This window comes from Musca domestica, unplaced genomic scaffold, assembly GCF_030504385.1.
Source record: "Musca domestica strain aabys unplaced genomic scaffold, Musca_domestica.polishedcontigs.V.1.1 31, whole genome shotgun sequence".
Taxonomy (NCBI): domain Eukaryota; kingdom Metazoa; phylum Arthropoda; class Insecta; order Diptera; family Muscidae; genus Musca; species Musca domestica.
The window spans coordinates 10,671,545-10,693,445 of NW_026712309.1; the positions used below are offsets into that span (position 1 = coordinate 10,671,545).

The 21,901-nt window shown below is 36.0% G+C and overlaps 1 protein-coding gene and 1 long non-coding RNA gene across 2 annotated transcripts in view; both read left to right on the forward strand.

Moving 5' to 3' along the window:
• LOC101894122 (RNA polymerase-associated protein Rtf1) overlaps positions 1 to 8,251 on the forward strand; it is a 114,865-nt gene extending 106,614 nt beyond the window's left edge. The window contains exon 4 of the mRNA XM_059124971.1: positions 8,065 to 8,251. Coding sequence (XP_058980954.1) covers positions 8,065 to 8,171 — 107 coding nt within the window. The 3' untranslated portion in view covers positions 8,172 to 8,251. The remainder of the gene's footprint in view (positions 1 to 8,064) is intronic.
• A 6,490-nt stretch (positions 8,252 to 14,741) lies between these two features.
• Positions 14,742 to 21,772, forward strand: LOC131803587 (uncharacterized). Its single transcript, XR_009342666.1, has 3 exons — positions 14,742 to 19,532; positions 20,878 to 21,008; positions 21,074 to 21,772. It is a non-coding gene; the product is annotated as an uncharacterized LOC131803587 (long non-coding RNA).
• The last annotated feature ends 129 nt before the right edge of the window (positions 21,773 to 21,901 follow it).

Sequence of the window (21,901 nt, forward strand, 5' to 3'; positions counted from 1 at the left end):
GTAGAAATTTAGGCCTCTGCACCATCCGGATCGTAATTGAGCCAAAACTACTCTGGTTTGTCTATTACACCCAAGCAGGTATTGCATTGACAGCATTTTGTTATGCTGTCGTACCGGTAAGACCTTCGCTTCCTCATGTAGGTGATCGATAGGTGTCATGAGGAGGCACCCTGTTGCGGTTCTAAGGGCAGAATTCTAGCAGGACTGAATTTTTTTAAACTGCGCAGCACTGGCGCTGGCGGACCACACCGGAGCCTCATAGTTTACCACAGACCGGCCTATCGCGTTATAAGAGGTCAACAAGGCTTCCTTATCAGCTCCCCAAGTACTGCCGACCATAGACTTGAGGACCCTGTTCCTACTTCTAATGTTGTCGGCGATAGCTGTGGTATTCGCGGACGTACATTCAAAGTAGCCTCATTTTCGCAGTCCATGTGGTGAAAAGTGTGGCCGTCGATTTTGTGGCGGATATCGTCATATTCCTCGCAGTGAAAATGGCGATAAGTTCAACAAGGTAATCGTTTAAACGATCGCAAATGTCATCAATAATGCATCCGGACACCACGACCGTACAATCATCTGCGTACGTTATAATCTCTATGCCGTCTGGGGCGTGGAATATCAGAAAGGTAGGGGTTAAACAATTCGGAAGATATCACCCCACATTGGGGAACTCCCTGTTTAACTCTACGGATGCTAGATTTCTTGCTTCTGAATTCCAAGTACGACTGGCATCCACACATGTAGTTTACTATCTAACATTTCAAACTTGGCCGGAGGGAGGTGCGCTCAATGTCCTCGAACAGTGTGGCATGATTGACTGTATCAAAGGCATTTGATAAATCAAGTGTCACCATAACTGTTCTATCGCACGGCCTCTTCTGGTTGAGACCTCTGCTGACATGTGTGGAAATGGCGGAAAAAGCTGTTGTTGTGCTGAGCAATTTTCGGTATCCGTGTTGATGATCAGCTACAGGGAAACACACTCTTCAGGGCTTCAGTAGCGGGATCACCCCGCCCATTTTCCAGGCATCGGGAACCATCAGGGTGGCTAACGACAGGAACTTTGTAAGATACTCAACTCCTGCTTCAACCAGTTGCTTCAATATCACCAAAGAGATTCCGTCAGGACCAAGCGCTTTGAATGACTGCGCTTCTGATGACATGTGCAACATCTTCCAACGTAAATTGTGGTGGTAACCTTCTCGGCTGGAAGAGATCGTACACGGCGTGATCCATCTCTCTGCCTCTCTCTCCATCTTCTCTGTACTACAAATTATAGAACCAGTTGTGACTTTATCAGATGTTATTGGTTCTTCATCAATAATAGTATCATGCGCTTGGAGCAAATGATAAATAATGAGGAACATACACGTTTGTAAACATTGGGACAAACATAAAAGTTTTTGTGTTTTTATGTTTTCCTTAACAAATTATTGAATTTAATTTATATTTATTTCATATAAATTCTAAATTTTCTTCAAATGAATGTGCGTCATGAAAGTTAAACATAAACTTAGAAGTATACTAAAGCCGCCATCGGCTATGCCAGGCCGATCAGCCTCGGTATTACATTTATATAAAAAATTAGAATTTATTTAAAGTATCGTAGATCGTTTAATCGGTTTAAATTGATCGATTATTCTTTTGTTTCATATAAATTCTAAATTTTCTTCAAATGAATGTGCGTCATGAAAGTTAAACATAAACTTATAAGTATACCAAAGCCGCCATCGGCTAAACCAGGCCGATCAGCCTTGGTATTACATTTATATAAAAAATTAGAGTTTATTTAAAGTATCTTAGATCGTTTAATCGGTTTAAATTAATCGATTATTCATTCTCCGAATGAATTTTTTTTAATTGAAAAAATTATTCGAAAAAAATTCTCCGATTTATCAAACAACGATTAATCGATCGGATAATCTATACCCACCACAAGTTTTAAGTCAGGTTTAGACAATGACAGATTCTTATGTAGATGTTGCATCCTCTTTCGTCCAGCCATTTTTGTTGAATTCCCTCCGAGTAGTGTTTATGAATTACCTGTAGCAAGTGGCACAGGAGTGGTTCGACAAAGTTCTCAACTTCAATGGTAGTCGATTCTGATCCTAGCCTAGCCAATTCGTCTACAGTCTCGTTGTCTGGAATATTGTAATGACCAGGAACCCAACAGAGGTTGATGGACAACCCAGCGTTTTCCAAGGACCATGGTGAAATATTATCACTAGCGTGGCTTCCTCTCCCACATTCCTTACACGCCCTAGGATCGCAGAATGTTCAAAGGATTGACTGCGCCATTGGTTTAGTTCTTTGAGTCTAAGTGCACACCTAATTGCTTGTTCCTGTACGTGCATGCTTAGTGGGCTTAAGCACAGTAGGGTGTCCAGTGCAGCTGGAGGTGTGCTCCGTTTAACTTTGTCAATGTGACGTAAGTAAGATGATTTTCTCATGGAATGCCACCAGAATAAAGTGCAATCAAGACTCTCTTCGCTTGCTCGGTGTTCCTCTTCCAGCTTAGTTGGCGGTCGAGGATAGTGCCGAAGTATTTAGCTTCAGAAAGGAGGTTTAGCGCGACCCCATCTAGCATCGGTGGTATAAAAGAAGGACATTTACGTTTCGTCGTAAAGAGGACGGGCTCTGTCTTTGATGAGTTTACGTTTAGAAATTGCGCCGTGACCACCTTGATAAGGTGACTAGAGCTGCATCAGATCAAAAATAGTTTGCAGGAATCAACAGGACAACATCATCAGCATAAGCGACTACCTTTGTCCCAGTTTCCCTAAATCTATCATATACTCATAGATTGATAACCAGAAGCCAGAGCAATGGTGATAGAACACCGCCTTGCGGCGTGCATCTGATGACCGATTTCTTGACGGATATTTCCCCAATGCTTGAGTTGATAATTCTGCTACTAAGCATTGTATCAATCCAATTTATGAGGAATTGAGGTAACCTAAGTCTTAAAAGGGAATCATGAAAGGATTCTAATGTGACGTTTTTGAAGGCTTCCTCAATATCAAGGCAAGCCGCCAAGATAAACAGGGAGTCATTGATGTTTTTCTCAATGAACCCTACAACATCGTATTGCGCTGTTTCAAAAGATTTTCCTTTAATGTAAGCATGTTGAACACTGCTAATGACAGTCGTGGGTAGTAGAGATCAGATTTCTATGTCTATCAGCCTTTCTAATGTAAAAGATGATAGACGGACTGGTCTGTAGTCCTGAGTGACTTGGTTTCCCAACTTTTAGGATGTAACCGTAACATTCCTCCATAGTTACGGTATGTAGGATAGGCACAGACAAGCTTTGAAAATCTCACCGAGAATTGGAGATATTGACGCCGAGGTTTTATCATTAGTTCTCCCATGCTATTTCTTAATTTGTTATTTTAAAAAATTGTATGTTGGTGTATTCAGATATCTCGTGATTCAAAATTGAGCATAATTACATAAACTTGCTATTAAGTCCTTTGAGTTGCAAGCTCAAATAGCTCATTTTCAATCTCCTGCTACTACAGCTAAAAACTTCTGCTTCAGTAATGAGGCCTTCTTAGATCTATTGCGTACAAAATCTCCTGCTACTCCAGCCAAAAACTTCAGCATCAGTAATGAGGTCTTTTACTCCAACTCTTTCACATTTGCTAGTATTGTCTTTAATTTTCGCAGCGAGTTCATTACTCTCGGCTTCGGCTACTCTACGGGTTTCCTCCGAAGAAGCCAAAACCTCCCTTAATGGTTTGTGCCCAACTTCATTTCCTGTACATGGTTGGGTCCTTTCTCGAAATTTGTCAGTGGCGGCTATTTAAACGATTCGTCCACCTGGGGATACGGACTTATAGTCTCGCCGCTTCTGTTTTTATCTAAAATCAAATCGCCATCAGTACGTGTGACACCGCTACCACAGTTTTCCCTGTTGAAGTCTCTTTCTGACCCAGCATTGTCTTGTTGCCTGATAAATTTTCCCTCTCTCGGTGTAAATTAGAATAGAGTCCAATCTCCCTCTTAGATTGTCAACTCTTTTCTTTATTCGGATCCTGCTCGGAGGTTCAATGTAATAGTGAGAAAAGAAAACCAACCGAATGGTTTGGTTGTTGATTCAATTCTGAGTTTATTTCAAAAATATGTTTCTTAAGTACTACAAAAACTAATCTAACTTAACCTAATCGCAGCCACAAAATTATTCTTATCTATTCTAATATTGAATGGAGAACATTGCAGGGCTGCTTGACATTTCATTCCAGTGGTCTTGTGCATCTACTGAGCGCATCGATACATGTGCGTGGGTCATAACCTTTATTATCTCACACATTATCGTATGCGTCAGCGCACAAGATCACCGAATTGTTCACATGTGGTATTTTATGGCGGCTGGGAAATATGTAATTTTAGAATATTTTTTGTTTATTACTAGTTTTTTCGAGCGCCTCAAACGCACTCAAAAGTATGTACAAAGTATTTTGTACACTCGGAATAATTCCAGCTGTAGTTCACACGGAAAAATCCGTCTGATTATGAAAGTAAAGGTAAAACTAAGAAAAAGTTAAACGGCGGCATCAGTAATGAGGTCTTTTACTCCAACTCTTTCACATTTGCTAGTATTGTCTTTAATTTTCGCAGCGAGTTCATTACTCTCGGCTTCGGCTACTCTACGGGTTTCCTCCGAAGAAGCCAAAACCTCCCTTAATGGTTTGTGCCCAACTTCATTTCCTGTACATGGTTGGGTCCTTTCTCGAAATTTGTCAGTGGCGGCTATTTAAACGATTCGTCCACCTGGGGATACGGACTTATAGTCTCGCCGCTTCTGTTTTTATCTAAAATCAAATCGCCATCAGTACGTGTGACACCGCTACCACAGTTTTCCCTGTTGAAGTCTCTTTCTGACCCAGCATTGTCTTGTTGCCTGATAAATTTTCCCTCTCTCGGTGTAAATTAGAATAGAGTCCAATCTCCCTCTTAGATTGTCAACTCTTTTCTTTATTCGGATCCTGCTCGGAGGTTCAATGTAATAGTGAGAAAAGAAAACCAACCGAATGGTTTGGTTGTTGATTCAATTCTGAGTTTATTTCAAAAATATGTTTCTTAAGTGCTACAAAAACTAATCTAACTTAACCTAATCGCAGCCACAAAATTATTCTTATCTATTCTAATATTGAATGGAGAACATTGCAGGGCTGCTTGACATTTCATTCCAGTGGTCTTGTGCATCTACTGAGCGCATCGATACATGTGCGTGGGTCATAACCTTTATTATCTCACACATTATCGTATGCGTCAGCGCACAAGATCACCGAATTGTTCACATGTGGTATTTTATGGCGGCTGGGAAATATGTAATTTTAGAATATTTTTTGTTTATTACTAGTTTTTTCGAGCGCCTCAAACGCACTCAAAAATATGTACAAAGTATTTTGTACACTCGGAATAATTCCAGCTGTAGTTCACACGGAAAAATCCGTCTGATTATGAAAGTAAAGGTAAAACTAAGAAAAAGTTAATCGGCGGTTTTAAAGTTTAAATGGAGGGTTCAAGTAGCGCCTCTTCCACATTTTTGCAATTAGTATTTCTATTTCTTCGTATAAACTTATACTATATAGTTCACTATCACTACCCATGATATCTCAAAACTACTCGGCTGGTTGACATAACATTGAAAACGAAACAGTGCAATACTCATTGCAAAATTTAGCTTCTTGTATTAACTTATTAAAAATAATGTAGGAAGTAATATTATGTTCAATTCATGTCTTTTTATTTATTTGTTATATTGATCATAAAAAACAATAATTAGAATGAAAACTTTGGAAACGCTTTTTGTCAATTCGTTCGGAAATCATTAGTTTATTCTAAATACTCGGCAATCATTATCTTCAGCGTGGATATTAAAACGGAAACACTTTTAAGTGTTCTTTAATTCATAATTACCATGAATAATACATAGTAAAATTAAGATAAAGTCATTTCAAATAAACATACCCATGTCTGCATTTTCTGTATTTTACCTGGTTAAATTGCGCTGTATAAAAAATAGATTCCCATCTCTGATTTGTGTATGTACAATGAATTCAGAAATATAAATTTTGTTGATGAAAAGCAGAAGGATGCTGAACGTAACATGCAGCTTTGCCGAAAACAATGGAGGGAACGATTTGACCGACGCCTTGGGAAACCCCAAGAATATAAGGTGACTAATTTGATAGTGATACAACAAAAGTCAATCAAGTGGATAATCTCGTTCGTTTCCTTTTGTTTTGATTATATAACTAAGCGAAAAAGAAACCGTGTAAGAGTGTCGACATCCAAATCTTGTCAAGAACAGTTGATTCCTCGAATTTATTTAATAAAATATTTTTTTTTTAATGTTTAAACTAAAACACTAAAACATACTATATAATTAGTTAATTTCTAATATTATTGTTCCTCAGTATCAACAAACAATTGACCTAAAATATTCGGCCCAATTACGGTTTTCGTTTCTATAGTCGTCGTCGACTTTATGTGCAAGTCGCCCTCACCGTCGCTTCGATTCAAAAATGGTATTACGCTAAGGCATGGAAGCGACATCGACAGTTTAAAATAAAAGTTGGCAACAACTAAAAAAGGCGTTGGCAACAATCCCTTGTTATTGACAAAATAAGATAAAAATTTGTTTTTATTTTGAATTCTAATTTCGTCTCTTTCGGAAAAATAAAAAATATAGTGAAACAATGGATATTATAAATGCGTTACATAGCTTAAGTTCAAGTGAGGATGAAGTGGAGAATGTATTAGTAGAGCAGCGGCGAGTGCTAAGCCAGCAAACAAATATGTTTGCATTGCCTGACTCTTGACTGTGTTGTTCCAAAAGTTTATACTGCTCTTTCAAGAATTCAATAGTTTCTTCTTTCCTTGATGATTTTTTATCATTGTTTTTTTTTTGGGCGATCGAGAATTTTGGATAGTAGTTACATCAGTCTCGTCATCAGCATTCTCCACTGGCTCATTTTCATGATCTATAACGTCTGTTACAATTATGTTTTCCGTATTTTTTACTCCAAATGCACGACCTGGTGCATTCAGTAACGTTTGAAACTGCATTACATTCGCGAAGGACTTCTCCCAAAGCGACAAAGTCATTTCCTTAAAAATATCACCTCCAGTGCTGCTGGCTTCACCCTTATTGTGCACAATTGTTTTTTAGTTTTACATTTTTAATTTTTCCAAGCCTAGACGAACTTTAGAAAACTAACTAATAAAAACATACAAAAATAATTTTAACTTTAATATACTTCTTGCCAGTCTCTAATCGGTGACCGTTTACATTTAATTTTTTAGCAATGGATTCCAATCTAATTTAAAATTAGCTGTAAAATTACTTTTGGTAAACCCTTTGGCAAACATGGTTTTTTTTATTCAATTCGGAAACTAACATTTCAAATTGTTTTGCTGTTGTTAATGTCGTCACAATTTTTTACGGCGACAGATTTTCTTAAAAATCGACTTCACGTCGACTGTTGTATCGACAGTTATAATAGCAATCATTTGTCGCTATCGACAAAAAACGACAACCCTAATATCATTATTGTCGCTTCGACTTCATTTTGCGACGCCGACGACAACCATAATAGGGCCGATTGTTTGTTGTATGCAGGGCAATAACCCAAATAAAGGAATGTCTCGATGAGTTGGTTGAAGTAAAGTTTCCCATTATGCTAGTTATGATAGTAATTAGATTTTATAAATAACGAAACGAAACAAAAAAAAAATTGTAATGTTAGCAGGATTTTATGATTTAAGCGATTAATAACAATTAGATACTTGTCGTTAACCAATTTTTTGGTACGTCTACATTTATACAGTTGATACATTAAATTAAAATCAGAAAGTACACGTAAAAGCTTTCATGTTCTCTGTTATAGAACTGTCTTAATATGATATGAGTTAATGAACGTTCGTTTATGGAAAATGTTTTATTAGTGAGACAATAATAAAATATTATTAAGACGTTAATAGTCATAAATTTATGTTTCCATCATTATGTGTACGCCTCTCAATAATAAGTTATTTACTATTTACTTTCAGTGAATGCCGTCAACAATCTGCCGAAGCCAGTTCCCAAAATAGCAGAAACAACCACAAAGCGTTCTTTGAACCTAGAAGACTACAAAAAGAAGAGAGGACTAATATGAATAAATTAAATGTAAAAACAGCTCATAAACGTGGTTCTTGAAAATAAAAAATACATATTCTGGCAAGACGGAAGGAAGAATATGCATTTTTAATTAATACAGACCGAAAAGTCTACAGTTTTTAAATGAATATGTTTTGCTGGTGTTAGCAGAGAGAAGATTAGGCGATCCTCGAATTCGAAAAAGCAAGACTTAAAATTGAAATTAATTACTGGGCAGCAAATTCATTATAATTCCTTAGTGCACTAAAAAATAGACCTAAAAGCGAAGTAAATTCAAAAATGTTTCTTAACAGTCTATTTTTCTAAAAGTGTAGTTCTCGACAAATTTGATCGAGTAAAAAAATTGTGGCCTGCTTGGAATATTTATCTTAAGTTTTGTATACAAGCTTTTTTATTCCCGGCTTTCTGCAAAGAAATTTAATTGCCTGAGGGTTTTTGACGTTTTTTATTTGACAAAAGGATTAAGTTATGACGGGAGGAAGTAGAATGCGAGGGAGGATTTAAAATCTGAGCAGAAGTCAAACAGGACTTAGTTTTCCATAAATTACCGTGTGATAGCAATACAAGAGAGAACGAAATGGATGCAGAGATTCAAGTGCAAGTTTGGTTAAATCATTGAGTGAAAGGAAACAAAGTAGAAAACTACGCAGAATTTGAACCATGAATGTTAATTTGCCTGTTTCAACGTGTATTCAGAAAATTAAACCAATTGGCGAATTTAGCAAGAAATTTATTAAAATATATGTTATGCAAAATGGATTGTAGGGATTAACAATCATTGGTTCAGAACCTTAATAATTAAAGAAAAATGGAACAACTTTCTGGATCAATCGTTTCCGAATCATCTGGATTATGTAGAAGCTCTTAAACGACAAGCGACTATCATAATAAAAAAATGCTGATTGATGCATTCAAAATTTTGTGACGTGACAATGTTTCTTGCATCATTGATGAACTACCGAATGTGAAGATCTTTGGGCCATTTCTCAACATTTTCTGATATTAACCTACATCCAACAAAGACAAAAAATTGAAGGACGTTCAATAACATTCTTGAGAAGCACAGGTAATGAAGAAAAAAATATAGCATGTTTAAATTGCAAAATTGATGGGCATTAGGAATGATTAAAAATGGCAGGTAATTTGTCTAAGTTGTTTGTAGTGAAGAACGTTAAATCCCCATCACTTGTTTTAAATTTAATACATTTATTGAGACATTTTATTATAGCTATAAATATTATTCTTAACGACGACAAGCGTATCGGTAGGGTATATGTTTGTTAACGTTACAAATAATGCGGAAGACATAGTGTCGATATCGCTATATTTCGATCTTGCCCATAAATCAATAACTTAAAAGCGTGAAGTTATAGCATGTTCACACGATAAACTGAATGACGTTGTTTGCTCTCAGAATTAAGTACACGAACTAACCTGTTCCCACGATACGTTTGTAGTTACATCTGACAACTTTATTTCCCCTAAGATTGGTTATACACAACTTTTCGTTTTTTTTTAATTTGAAGAAAAATTATGTTGAGGGTAGCAGTGAGATAGTAAACGACAGCTGGAATTAAGGAAAAGGGACGGGTAGGAGATTGGGGCACAACATTCCGATTTTCTCGGCATAAGCAACAGACAAGCTAGACAGTATATATGCCATAGCCTGTACAGTTCATGCCTGAAACATAAATAAAATCATATAGTTAGCCAACGAGTTTCAGTTAGGCAGAGTCGACTGTAACGCTGGCTAACATAATTGGGTACCTTAGCCCAATCCGAATATTTTAAATACCTGAAGGTGACGGATACCATCCAGGCTTATGGTAGAAGGGCAGGAGTCCAAATTGTGTGCAGCACCTGGTTTTCAAGCCGTATCTCCTGGTACGCATCACATGATGCAATTTTCATGAGGGTGGGAAGACGTGTGCTCAGCCGGTGCTTTGAACGCCAGCAAAATTGAATTTCTGGTTTGGGGTTTCTTTTTTTCTGCCCACAATATTTTTACTTCGCCTAAGAATGCGAGCAGAATATATTTGCTTGTTGGGGTTTTTTTCTGCCCGCGATATTTTTTTATTTTTATATTTGTCCGTATTAATTTTATTGCTGCTGATACCACCAGTACCAAGTGGTATGAAAACAGCTGTTTGTGGAACTTGTTCGTTTTGACAGGCCAGTGTTGGAAAGGTTGTGTATTGGAGTTATGTGTCGGGTAGAAGTATGGAAGAGCGTACGTAAGAGAATTACGCACGTAAAATGAGCCAAAAAAATATGAACATTTCAAGGCCATGCGACCATTGAACTTGGACCGTTGTTCAAGATGAACATTTTGTTGGTAATAGGGAACAATTCTAAGCGCATCAGAGAGTATGATGTTCTCAAAAAAAAAAAAAAAAAAAAAAATAACTTGAGAAAAACAACCAATGATCGTAAGTTTATAGGCTGTGGTATAAGGCGATACAAATTATTTGCTCAGAAGTCGTAGAAAAAGCAGCAACTCATTTCAACTTGATAAAAAAAATAATAAATACACATATATATATAATACGGTTAACGCATAAAGATTTGGAATCATTAAAAACCGTTTTAAATTTTGAAACAATTTTAAAGTCAACTTTTGGAAAAAAAAAATACAAGTTTGAATAATTAGTTTTAACTTGTGCGGAATATATCTGAATGTAAGTGTGTTTGATTTAGACCGTCTGTGTTTTTTTTTAATGTGGAATAAATAGAGCGAATTGTTTTGGCCAAATATAACGAAACCACAAAATTCGAATTATCGGAGCAAAGCGTTTTCATACGTGGTACGCCGGATTTTGGTGCGCACCTTTGTATCCGTGGCTCACCGTGTGGATAAGGTGGAACTCGAGCTGAGAGCATAGACAAATGAAGATATAGACAACGAAAAGTTAGTTTTGTCTTTTTTTCCAGATGGCTCTCATCATGTTTTGCATAGTCAACATGCTGATTTACGCGTTCAAGCCACTCGACTTCGAAAACACATTTTATCGTTTTTCAAGAATTTCACTGGAATATTCCCATATTTTTCGATGTCATCACGTACTTTTCACATTTCTTTTATTATAAAATAATTTTCAACTGACAAATATCCTACAGTTTTTGTTATTTTTAACATTTTTGAATTGAGTGACTTCAAAATTCCCACTCAAACCCCTGAAACGATATGGACGACATCTGCTTATCCGATTTTTTTCGAAGATAAACGGTGAGAGCATTTCGTTGTCTATACCATAGACAAATGAAGATATAGACAACGAAAAGTTAGTTTTGTCTTTTTTTCCAGATGGCTCTCATCATGTTTTGCATAGTCAACATGCTGATTTACGCGTTCAAGCCACTCGACTTCGAAAACACATTTTATCGTTTTTCAAGAATTTCACTGGAATATTCCCATATTTTTCGATGTCATCACGTACTTTTCACATTTCTTTTATTATGAAATAATTTTCAACTGACAAATATCCTACAGTTTTTGTTATTTTTAACATTTTTGAATTGAGTGACTTCAAAATTCCCACTCAAACCCCTGAAACGATATGGACGACATCTGCTGATCCGATTTTTTTCGAATATAAACGGTGAGAGCATTTCGTTGTCTATATTTTCATTTGTCTATGGAGTGGATCCAAAAAAAAAAAAAAAACAGCTAAGTGATAGCATATTTTAAGGAGTTGCTCGATATTGGCGAGTTTATGTTTTGTTGTGCGTCTGTGTGTGTCCTAGTTAGCTTTCTGTTACTTTTAAGATTTTATATATATATTTTTTTTTGTTTGCTTATTCTAATTTTAATAATATATTTTGTAACTAAATGAATTGCATTAGGGATCTACTCTTAAACAAGGCAAGTTAGTCCATTAGAAATAATTACTAGGAGGAGCTCTAACTGGTGAGGAATTTCTAAAGTAGGACATAACAAAATTAAGGTTAGACCCAGGCAAATTTTCAAATTCTTTTTTTTATTATTTTCCAATGTGTTAAAAAAGGCAATGCATTATTATACAGTAAATTTAATTTCATAATTTTAAAATTTTTTTTTATTATTAAATATTTGTAGTTAAATCTGAAAAGAAAAAGAAAACAAATTTCATGATAGAAAATTAATATTATATAAATTAGTATGTCTAAGCATTTTAATATGTAATAAATGTAAGATTAGTATTGAAAATGATGTGTTAGTTTGTCTTGAAGGAAGGGGAAAAGGGATAAGGATGGATATGTAGCGGCAAAGGAATAGATGTCGTTGGTGCTGAAAAAAGGGGTTCTGAGGAACATTAGGTTGGGTGGGTGATGAAGGGGGCTAGTATTCTAGACCCCCGAAAATGTTGGTTATTGGTTCAAATTGTTTTAGTATGTTTAGTCCATTTTGTTGCAGTTTTTCGTTTACTTGTTATGCCCTCAAGTGTCATAGTGTTGCTGAACCACGACCCATTTACAAATTAGCCGGGACCGACACGTTTTGAAGGAGGAAACATAACAGTAATGGCGCCCAATTTAAAAAAAAAACAGGTCAGAGCCATGGTTACCCAATAACTGTGGTGATAAAAATAGTAAAATTTTGTTTTTGTAATTTTCCGTCCAGTGATTTAAAGGACGTGTTAACGTGAAAGAGAAACTTAGAAGTATTTCTATAATTGTTCCTTTCAAGTTACAGAAACAAAACCATATCTACTAGGAAATAAATTGAGACTCCGTACGTAACAAATCAGATTGCTCGATTATTATCCTTTAACCCTGTAATACGAAACCCAGTTATAGAATTGTTCTGGATGTTCGTTAGTATATGTATTGTTTGTAGTAGAAAAAATGAGCTAATAACCAGCATAAAAGCACCAACTGTAAAGAACATATCCATCCCATAAATTATCCTTTTGAACCTTCCTCAATGTTGATATGTAATTGTCTTGTTATTGTTTGTTTATACGTCAAAGATTTTTTTTGTATTCCAGTGGTCTAAAAAACTATATATTACCAATCTATCATTATTCACACCAACAAACATTTGATAAAAATCTCACATATTACACCGTAAGGTTATTTTTTTTTTTGAAAAAATCTTAGAATTATCTAATACCAACAAAATGCCCATTGAACGCTCTCCTAAGGCTTCAACCAGCACAGGTAGCAACCCAACAAATAACAGCCAACCTCCCACATTGCAAGGACCATTTGGGTGTAATCAGAAACCGGTAACGGAAAATAACCCAATCAGTATACCAACATGACTTCACAAGACCACCACCGACTATCCCACTTTCGACAAACAGACCTAGGAGTAGTCCTGAAAAATACGCCGCAATGGTGAATTCATTAATAGAAGAGGCTAACAATACCTGTAGATCTCAGTTGGTGGAAAGAATAGAAGATAGAATCCAACAGAGCATACAGGTAGGATTTGAGCACATACAGAAGGAAATCGCTAAACTAAGTATAGGCAGTAGGCAAAATGATTCCGAATTAGAAAACTGTAGTATAGGCTCGTCCAGGCTATATGGTTTAGTTAGAGGACAGGATCAGGTAAATAGGGCCCCGATCAAGGCCCGACCTTCCAACGAAAATGCTGCTCAGCGAAGGTTAGAATTCGATCAACCGGAATATAATTATCGAATGCCTGTTACCAAACAACAAACAGCAGCAGCTATTGGTAACAAATACCCCATCGTGGTGGACAAATGGAACATCTCCTTCGATGGTAGATCCGATGGATTAGACGTTGAAGACTTCATATTCAGAATTGAACATCTTCAACGTGTATACGGGTGTCCCTGGAGTGAAGTGATCCGTGACTTCCAACTTCTACTGAAGGGAGATGCTAAAGAGTGGTTTTGGGTGCTGATTGTAAACCAAGATATATATAATTGGACTGATCTAAAAGAGGCCTTAATGCAACAATATAAATCAAGTCGTAGCCAGTATGAATATCTCCGAGATTTAGAAGAAAGGAAACAGAAAGTAGGGGAATCAATTGATGACTATTTTCATGCAATGAAAAAGCTTAGGTCAAAATTAAGAACACCACTGCCAGAAACAGACATGATAAGGATCGTCAAGAGAAACTTGCGTCCAGACCTATCCCATATAATATATGCCATGAAAATATACACCATTGATCAATTGAGAGATGAATGTAAGGAATTAGAGAAAAATTATTTAAAAAAGGAGAAATACTCTATCCCAACTGTCAAAATTCCACAGCAAACACGCCGCCAATATCTGGTGAACGAGGTTTATCTGGATGAACAGCTGGGAGATCAAATGGACGAAGAAGTAATAATAGTTGAAGAGGTGAACCAAAAACGGACAGCGGAAAAGAGACAGAGTACACTTACCTGTTGGAACTGTCAAGCCTCCGGACATACGTATTTCGAGTGTCCAGTCCCACAGCGTAATCTCTTCTGTTACAGATGCGGATGTCCAGGGTTTACCTGCCCCACCTGCCCGAAATGTCTGGGAAATGGAATGAAGGGCGTGTCGAAGTCGGGGGAGACGCGCTCTGTGATTGCTCCCGACCAATAAATGGGAATGGATTGTCCACTTTAGGAATTGATTCTCCAAATCAGATCACCATACTGAAAAGGACAAAAGAAGTAGAAAGAGAGAGTATTAATAAGATTCCAAGAAGGCATAATATAGTACCATATGAAGAAAGATTGGCAAATTATATGAAGGTTAGAAAAAAGATTTTTGGTGGTAAAGGAATTCACAGTAAGGATACAATAAGTAGTGGTATAAATGAGCTAATGCCCTTTACCATCATTACTGACCACGCAAGCCTGAAGTGGTTGATGTCATTGCGAGATTTAAACGGTAGATTAGCGAGATGGGCTTTACAACTTCAGATGTTTGATTTTAAAATAGAACACAAGAAGGGTTCTGAAAATATAGTTGCGACAACTTGTCGAGGTTAGTAGAAGAGATACTGATGCCTGAAGACGTGGTAGGATTCGATACTGTGGAGTTTGAGTCAGAAACTTATTTAGAAATGATCAAAACTATCCTCGAAAATAAAGAAAAATTTCCAGATATAAAAGTAGAACATGGATTTGTTTTTAAGCGTACAGCTCCACGAGCTGATATGGAATTGGAAGAATATGAGTTTAAACTCTGGGTACCAGAAAATTTAACAACCACTCTTATTAAAACGGCTCATGAACCTGAGGATAAATCCCATGGGGGTATAAAGAAGACATTAGGTCACCTACGACTAAAATACTACTGGCCTAACATGGCAATACACGTCCGGAATTTTGTAAAGAACTGCAATATTTGTCGGAAATGCAAAAGTTCGAATAAACATATGATGCCCCAAATAGGAAATGAAGTTCAGACTGACCGACCGTTCCAGAAGCTGTACGTGGACTTTCTGGGAAAGTATCCTCGGTCCCGTAAAGGAAACGCATATGTCTTAGTGGTGGTTGACCATCTAACAAAATTTGTTTTTCTAAAACCGATGAAAGAAGCTACCAGCAAGAATGTAATATCCTTTTTAATTGAAAATGTGTTTCAACAGTTTGGTGTGCCGGAAGTCATACATACAGACAATGGTAAACAATTTGTATCCAAGGATTTTGAAAAACTAATGGAGGGATTTAAAATAGCCCATTTGAAAACAGCATTTTACTCGCCTCAATCAAATGCGGCGGAAAGAGTAAACCAAAGCGTGTTAAATGCTATACGCTCTTACTTAGATAATGACCACACCAATTGGGACTTAAACCTTGCTAAAATCGAATTGGCTTTAAGAACCTCTGTTCACTCAGCGACGGCGTGACACCATTTTTTGCTCTTTTTGGGCATAACATGTTCACCTGTGGCAGAGATTACAAACTTGCAAGAAAATTAAAAGCTCTAAGCGATGGGGAGTTACTAATTCTGGATAAAGACGATAGAGTTAGTATAATTAGGGTCATTATTAAACAAAATTTACACAATGCGTATGAAAGAAGTGCACTACGGTATAATAGAAAGGCCAGAATAGTACGGTTTCGTCCGGGTCAGGAGGTATTTAAAAGAAATTGAGCAAGTTTCAGGATAACAGAAATGCCAAATTCTGTAGAAAATTTACCAAATGTCGAGTCGCAGAAGTTCTAGGGAATAATATGTATCGGCTGGAATCATTAAAAGGGGATCCTCTTGGCGTCTATCACGCTAAAGACATTAAGCAATAAATAATGAAAGACAAATAAACAGAAGATTACTCTAATGGCAATATTTCTGTACGTGCAATATTAGATTAAGTTGTGTTTCGGTCTTTAATTATTTATTTAAAATTATTATTTTTCTAAATGTACAGTGTTTAATGTTCCCTCTGTGATAGCATATACATATTTATACTCAAGAACAACTATGATATTTTATTAGGATAAATCCGTTTAGTCGTAAGATAAAATTCCCTTCTTAAGTATTTTGTTTTAATGCCCGGCTAACTCCTGCTAAAAGCTTTACAGTCTTTTCCAAGGTTCAGTATAGTGTGAGGGAGAAATAAAAATGTGGGTGTAGCCTACGTTGGGCGCATCGAACCAGAAAGGCCATTAATGAAGTTGCAATGAAGTTTCCTAGTCGGGAAAAGTAATGGCTATCTTGTGCTTATGGATTGCATAAGTACTTGTTAGCGATTATTTTTCTCTAATATTCTGCAGATAGTTTTAATATTAATGATTAGTATGAAACAAGGGCATTGTTTTGGTCCTTGTTTCTTAATCTGTAGGTTAACTTAACATTAAGAAAATTGTAACCTCATGGGTGAAGCTCTCCAGGGTAATCGAATGTAGGAGCAAATTAAAAGATGACAATAAGTCCAGTAATACTTTAGTGTATGAAACAATTCAGGAAACTTTGCGAATATCGCTTTGCGAATATCGTTTGATTTAAGGAAATTGTAATATTGTTATAAACTAATGACAGTGCAATTTAATTTAGTGTAGTGTAGAGTATATAAAAGGACTAGGAAACAAATATTGTAAGGAATTTAAGGAAATAATGACCAATAGGTGGACATTCCTTATGACCCTCATACTGTGGTTTCGTCAGTTTCCTTGGAAACCCCAGAGTTTTGTTGAGGGTAACAGTGAGATAGTAAACGACAGCTGGAATTAAGGAAAAGGGACGGGTAGGAGATTGGGGGACAACATTCCGATTTTCTCGGCATAAGCAACAGACAAGCTAGACAGTATATATGTTTCAGTTAAGCAGAGTCGACTGTAACGCTGGTTAACATAATTGGGTACCTTAGCCCAATCCGAATATTTTAAATACCTGAAGGTGACGGATACCATCCAGGCTTATGGTAGAAGGGCAGGAGTCCAAATTGTGTGCAGCACCTGGTTTTCAAGCCGTATCTCCTGGTACGCATCACATGATGCAATTTTCATGAGGGTGGGAAGATGTGTGCTCAGCCGGTGCTTTGAACGCGAGCAAAATTGAATTGCTGGTTTGGGGTTTCTTTTTTTCTGCCCACAATATTTTTACTTCGCCTTAGAATGCGAGCAGAATATATTTGCTTGTTGGGGTTTTTTTTTTCTGCCCGCGATATTTTTTTATTTTTATATTTGTCCGTATTAATTTTATTGCAGTCACCAGTACCAAGTGGTGGTATGAAAACAGCGTGTTTTCGAAGTCGAGTGGCTTGAACGCGTAAATCAGCATGTTGACTATGCAAAACATGATGAGAGCCATCTGGAAAAAAAGACAAAACTAACTTTTCGTTGTCTATATCTTCATTTGTTTATGTAAATACACACCAAGTTCCACTTGGCGTCCACCGGCTGAGAGTGGTGATAGAGTCCACCGACTGAGAGCATAGACAAATGAAGATATAGACAACGAAAAGTTAGTTTTGTCTTTTTTTCCAGATGGCTCTCATCATTTTTGCATAGTCAACATGCCGATTTACGCGTTCAAGCCACTCGACTTCGAAAACACATTTTATCGTTTTTCAAGAATTTCACTGGAATATTCCCATATTTTTCGATGTCATCACGTACTTTTCACATTTCTTTTATTATGAAATAATTTTCAACTGACAAATATCCTACAGTTTTTGTTATTTTTAACATTTTTGAATTGAGTGACTTCAAAATTCCCACTCAAACCCCTGTAACGATATGGACGACATCTGCTTATCCGATTTTTTCGAAGATAAACGGTGAGAGCATTTCGTTGTCTATATTTTCATTTGTCTATGCTGAGAGTTTTGGAAGAGTGGATCCAAAAAAAAAAAAAAAAACAGCTAAGTGATAGCATATTTTAAGGAGTTGCTCGATATCGGCGAGTTTATATTTTGTTGTGCGTCTGTGTGTGTCCTAGTTAGCTTTCTGTTACTTTTAAGATTTTATATATATTTTTTTTTGTTTGCTTATTTTAATTTTAATAATATATTTTGTAACTAAATGAATTGCATTAGGGATCTACTCTTAGACAAGGCAAGTTAGTCCATTAGAAATAATTACTAGGAGGAGCTCTAACTGGTGAGGAATTTCTAAAGTAGGACATAACAAAATTAAGGTTAGACCCAGGCAAATTTTCAAATTCATTTTTTTTATTATTTTCCAATGTGTTAAAAAAAGGCAATGCATTATTATACAGTAAATTTAATTTCATAATTTTAAAGTTTTTTTTTATTATTAAATATTTGTAGTTAAATCTGAAAAGAAAAAGAAAACAAATTTCATGATAGAAAATTAATATTATTTAAATTAGTATGTCTAAGCATTTTAATATGTAATAAATGTAAGATTAGTATTGAAAATGATGTGTTAGTTTGTCTTGAAGGAAGGGGAAAAGGGATAAGGATGGATATGTAGCGGCAAAGGAATAGATGTCGTTGGTGCTGAAAAAAGGGGTTCTGAGGAACATTAGGTTGGGTGGGTGATGAAGGGGGCTCGTATTCTAGACCCCCGAAAATGTTGGTTATTGGTTCAAATTGTTTTAGTATGTTTAGTCCATTTTGTTGCAGTTTTTCGTTTACTTGTTATGCCCTCAAGTGTCTTAGTGTTGCTGAACCACGACCCATTTACAAATTAGCCGGGACCGACACGTTTTGAAGGAGGAAACATAACAATTAATAAAAATGGCTCAATTCGAAAAAAGGTGAGTAAACATACTAATATAACCAAGAATAATGTTTTATAGTTTTAGGTATCCGTAAAACTCCCAACAAATGGAGTATAATAAGTGAACGAGCTTTGTTGGAAGTGTGGGGTTTATTTATGAGTCAGCTACGTGGATGTCGAAAAAATAGCCACATTCTTCAAGAAATGGCGTCCGAACTTGGGAAACATGGGTTTTCGTATACATCACACCAAATAAAAACCAAGATGCACAACATGGCTGCGAGACTTAGGTATGTTTTTGAACAGTAAAAATTGGAGGTGAACATTTCAATTTGCATGAAGTTTCATTGCCTCTGACTTCGATCATTGTGGAAGGAGCTTCTTCGGATGTTTTTGGTTGCATCCAAATTCGTTCGTTATTATTCAAGGATAGGTACAATATTCTCGGAACTTGTCAGTTTAAGTTAAGAATGACAGAAAGTTTGTCTTCCAACACGCTTGTTGTAGATACCAGAGGGCTGCAATGAGTATGATCGAGTAGACTTGATCACACACACTGGAAATACAATCAAACTCAATCAGTCGGTCAAATGTAACATGTTCATTCGAGTAGCTCAAGCCAAATGAAAAAGTTGTGATCGAATATGTATTGATCGAAGTTTTGTGTTCGCAATCAAACAGCTCACATGAATGTTTTGTTTACGAACTAATGTTGAACAATGCATACCGAAACGATCATCTCGGATGAGTACGATCGGTTTGATTTTTTTGAAGGGTGAGTGATTTGATTCGATTAAATACGAAAGATCGAATCTGAGCGTAATCATGTATTGTAGTTTTGGTATGGTTATCAATACTAGAAGCAGTACCCATTGAAGAAATCGAAACAAATGGTATTTATTAAATAACGATTTTTTATTTCATTTGGGCTTATAGTATACCAGACTTCAGTGGCTTATTTCTAAAAAAGAACACATTATTTCTAAAAAAATAACAAAAAATCAGACTTCAGTCACTTATTTGTAAAAAGGAACACATTTTTTCAAAAAAAAAAAGAAAAAAATAATAATGATAACAAAAAATATATTTCAGTTGCTTATTTCTACAAAAGGAACATATATCAGTCTTCAGTATTTAGTTGCAATTTCTGTTAAAAGAATTTAAAAACATTAAACTGTCAACAGCTCTCAGCCCAATACTGTTCTTTTCTCTGTAATATAGTTCGTCAAAATTACCTTCGCAGGCTTATTTGGATGAATAAACAATGACGCTGAGCGAACTCGATTCAAAGAAAACAATCACGGTTGTGATTGCTCATTTACATTCATGTGTTCGACCAACTCATGTTGCTGAACACATCAAACCGTCTCGAACGCTCATGTTTGATTGAAAGTGATGTGATTCAAACTGAGCGTTCGATTCGATCCGATCCGAAAACGGTCAATTCATTCAGATCAAACAAAACGACTGCATCAACAAAAATCATGTAAGAAACCGAGTGTGGTTGAATTTTTGAATACTCGTTGCAGCCCTCTGGTAGATACATATTGCAAGATTATAGCTTCTTTACTTTTGAATATTTACAATCCGTAACGTATGTTTTTACTTACTTTATAAAAACCATGTTTTTTATAGGAAGGAAAAGCGTCTAGTTGGTACAACCGGAGGTCCACCATCAGATTGGGAGCTATATAAAGAAATGGAAATGTTGCTAGCACCTTGCAAGACCTATAATACTGAGTTGCTTGTTTTGGACAGTGTCAATGGTGAGAAACAAATTAATAAAAAATATATATTTGTTATATTATTGTTATTCTTGTATATTGCACAGATATTGATGCCATATTGACATGTGAAATGTCCAACATTGAAAACTCCCCACCCTCACCAATCATTCCTAGTTCCTCTTCACAATTAAATATAATGCTAGGAACACAATTGGAGCGAACGACGAATTTCGCCCTACGCGGCGACAAAATGAGCCGCGAAAATTCGTCGTATGGAACACAATACCGACGAAATTATAAAACAGCTGATGAAGTTGTTTACTTTTTGCTCATTTGTTGACTACAATGAATTATACAAGAACACATAATTCTTTACGTTCTCTATTATAATTTCACTTATGTCCATCTTCTCTATTATAAATTCACTGATATCCATCTTCACTCAGGCGCAAGTACACAAATAAATAAACAAATTAATTATGTTTTTTTTATACGAGTAACAGATAGTAGAGTGACCATAACAAATTTTAAAGTAAAAAGTAACTTTATTTACTAAAACACATAAAATTCGTACAAGTATGGCCACCTTGTACTGTTTTGTTCGCCGGTCGCCGGCGTATGAAATAGAAATAAAGCTAATTGAGTTCGCGGCGACCGACGAAATTTTCGCCGGTGCCGTGATTGTGTGCACTTCCATATACACATATATGTTTTATTTTTGACGACGAACATACGCCGCGAAAAAATTCGTCGTTCGCTCCAATTGTGTTCCTAGCATAACTGAGCTATCGTCAGAATTGTCATTCACATCATGCTGAAAAGGTGCAAAGAAAAAAAAAATATATTTATATATATGTATATATATATATATATATATATATATATATATATATTCTGAATACTGAAGAAATAAATTATTTTTTTTTTAATTA